This window comes from Crocodylus porosus, unplaced genomic scaffold (assembly GCF_001723895.1).
Source record: "Crocodylus porosus isolate Cpor-Errol unplaced genomic scaffold, CroPor_comp1, whole genome shotgun sequence".
In the NCBI taxonomy this organism is placed as follows: domain Eukaryota; kingdom Metazoa; phylum Chordata; order Crocodylia; family Crocodylidae; genus Crocodylus; species Crocodylus porosus.
In genome coordinates, this window is record NW_017728906.1 from 200,604,257 (window position 1) to 200,605,710 (window position 1,454).

At 66.9% G+C, this 1,454-nt stretch overlaps 1 protein-coding gene across 1 annotated transcript; it reads left to right on the forward strand.

Moving 5' to 3' along the window:
• Positions 1–200: 200 nt before the first annotated feature.
• Positions 201–1,089, forward strand: RHOG (ras homolog family member G). The gene has a single exon (XM_019530510.1). The coding sequence runs from the start codon at positions 268–270 to the stop codon at positions 841–843; it is 576 nt and encodes a 191-aa protein (XP_019386055.1). The 5' UTR covers positions 201–267; the 3' UTR covers positions 844–1,089.
• The last annotated feature ends 365 nt before the right edge of the window (positions 1,090–1,454 follow it).

A 1,454-nucleotide genomic window follows, 5' to 3' on the forward strand; every position in this document is an offset into this window, starting at 1 on the left:
TGCTGCTGCCAAAGGCAAAACCCCGCAGTCCGCACCCGTCTGGGTAGGGGTGAAATCCCTTCCTGACCCCAAACGCAGCATCCGAGGGGCCCGACCCTCTGGGTTTGGTCCCAGCCCAGTCCCCATCCTCAGCCTGGGCTGCAGTGTCTCTGTGGGAGGCTTAAAACCCCCCGGCACCTGGAAGTTTTTGCCGAGGTCTGGTGTAAACCCTTGTCCGTCTTGTCCGCAGGCCGCTGAGACGGAAGCGAGGGACGCCGAGCCGCCAAGATGCAGAGCATCAAGTGCGTGGTGGTGGGCGACGGAGCGGTGGGCAAGACCTGCCTGCTGATCTGCTACACGACCAACGCCTTCCCCAAGGAGTACATCCCCACCGTGTTCGACAACTACAGCGCCCAGAACACGGTGGATGGCAGGACTATTAACCTCAACCTGTGGGACACGGCCGGCCAGGAGGAGTACGACCGTCTCCGGACGCTGTCCTACCCCCAGACCAACGTCTTCATCATCTGCTTCTCCATCGCCAGCCCGCCCTCCTACGAGAACGTGAAGCACAAGTGGTACCCGGAGGTGTGCCACCACTGCCCCAACGTGCCCGTCCTGCTCGTGGGCACCAAGAAGGATCTGAGGAACAACCCCGAGACCATGAAGAAGCTGAAGGAGCAGAACCAGGCGCCCGTCACCACCCAGCAGGGCATCACCCTCTCCAAGCAGATCCACGCCGTCAAGTACCTGGAGTGCTCCGCTCTCAACCAGGAAGGCATCAAGGACGTCTTCACGGAGGCCGTGCGGGCCGTCCTCAACCCCGCCCCGGCCAAGCCCAAAAAGTCCTGCGTCCTCTTGTGAAGGGGGAGACTTGGGGGGTGGGGGGTGGGATCGGAGAGACACCTGAGCAACCTCGTCTCGGCCCCGCCGCCCCCCGCGACGCCAGAATGTACAGCCCCGAGCGCAGGGCGCGGCCAGGACTGCCCGCCTCCCCCTTCCCCATCCGCCCCCCGCCGTGCGGCCTTCCCGTTCAGGAGCAGCTCCCCGCCCGGGTACCACGGGCCCGCGGCTGTTAGCGATAATAATAAAGCCCACGTTTGCACTGATGCCGAAGTTGTCTCAGGTCCCGTTTCTCGGGGGTCCCGTCCCCCGGCTCCCCCCCCCGCTCTGGGGCGAAGCCCAGGACACGCCCGCGTGCCCGGCCGGAAGGAAGCCAGCGCCTTACGACCCCGCGGCCCTGCGAAGGCAGCCCTCGAGCCACCTGAGACCACCCGCCCCGCGCCCCTCGCCGGATCGGGACCGCAGGAGAGCCCGCCGCCCGGACGAGCCCTGCCCCGGCAGCACCGGTCGGAGAGCGACGGCTCTGGGGCACCTCGGTCCTCGCCGCGTCGGAAAGGCCTTCTCCGAGCGCCGTCTCGGGCTCTTTCCCCGCACGTGGCTTCTCTTCCGCGGCGCCGAAGCGGCCCCTTCCC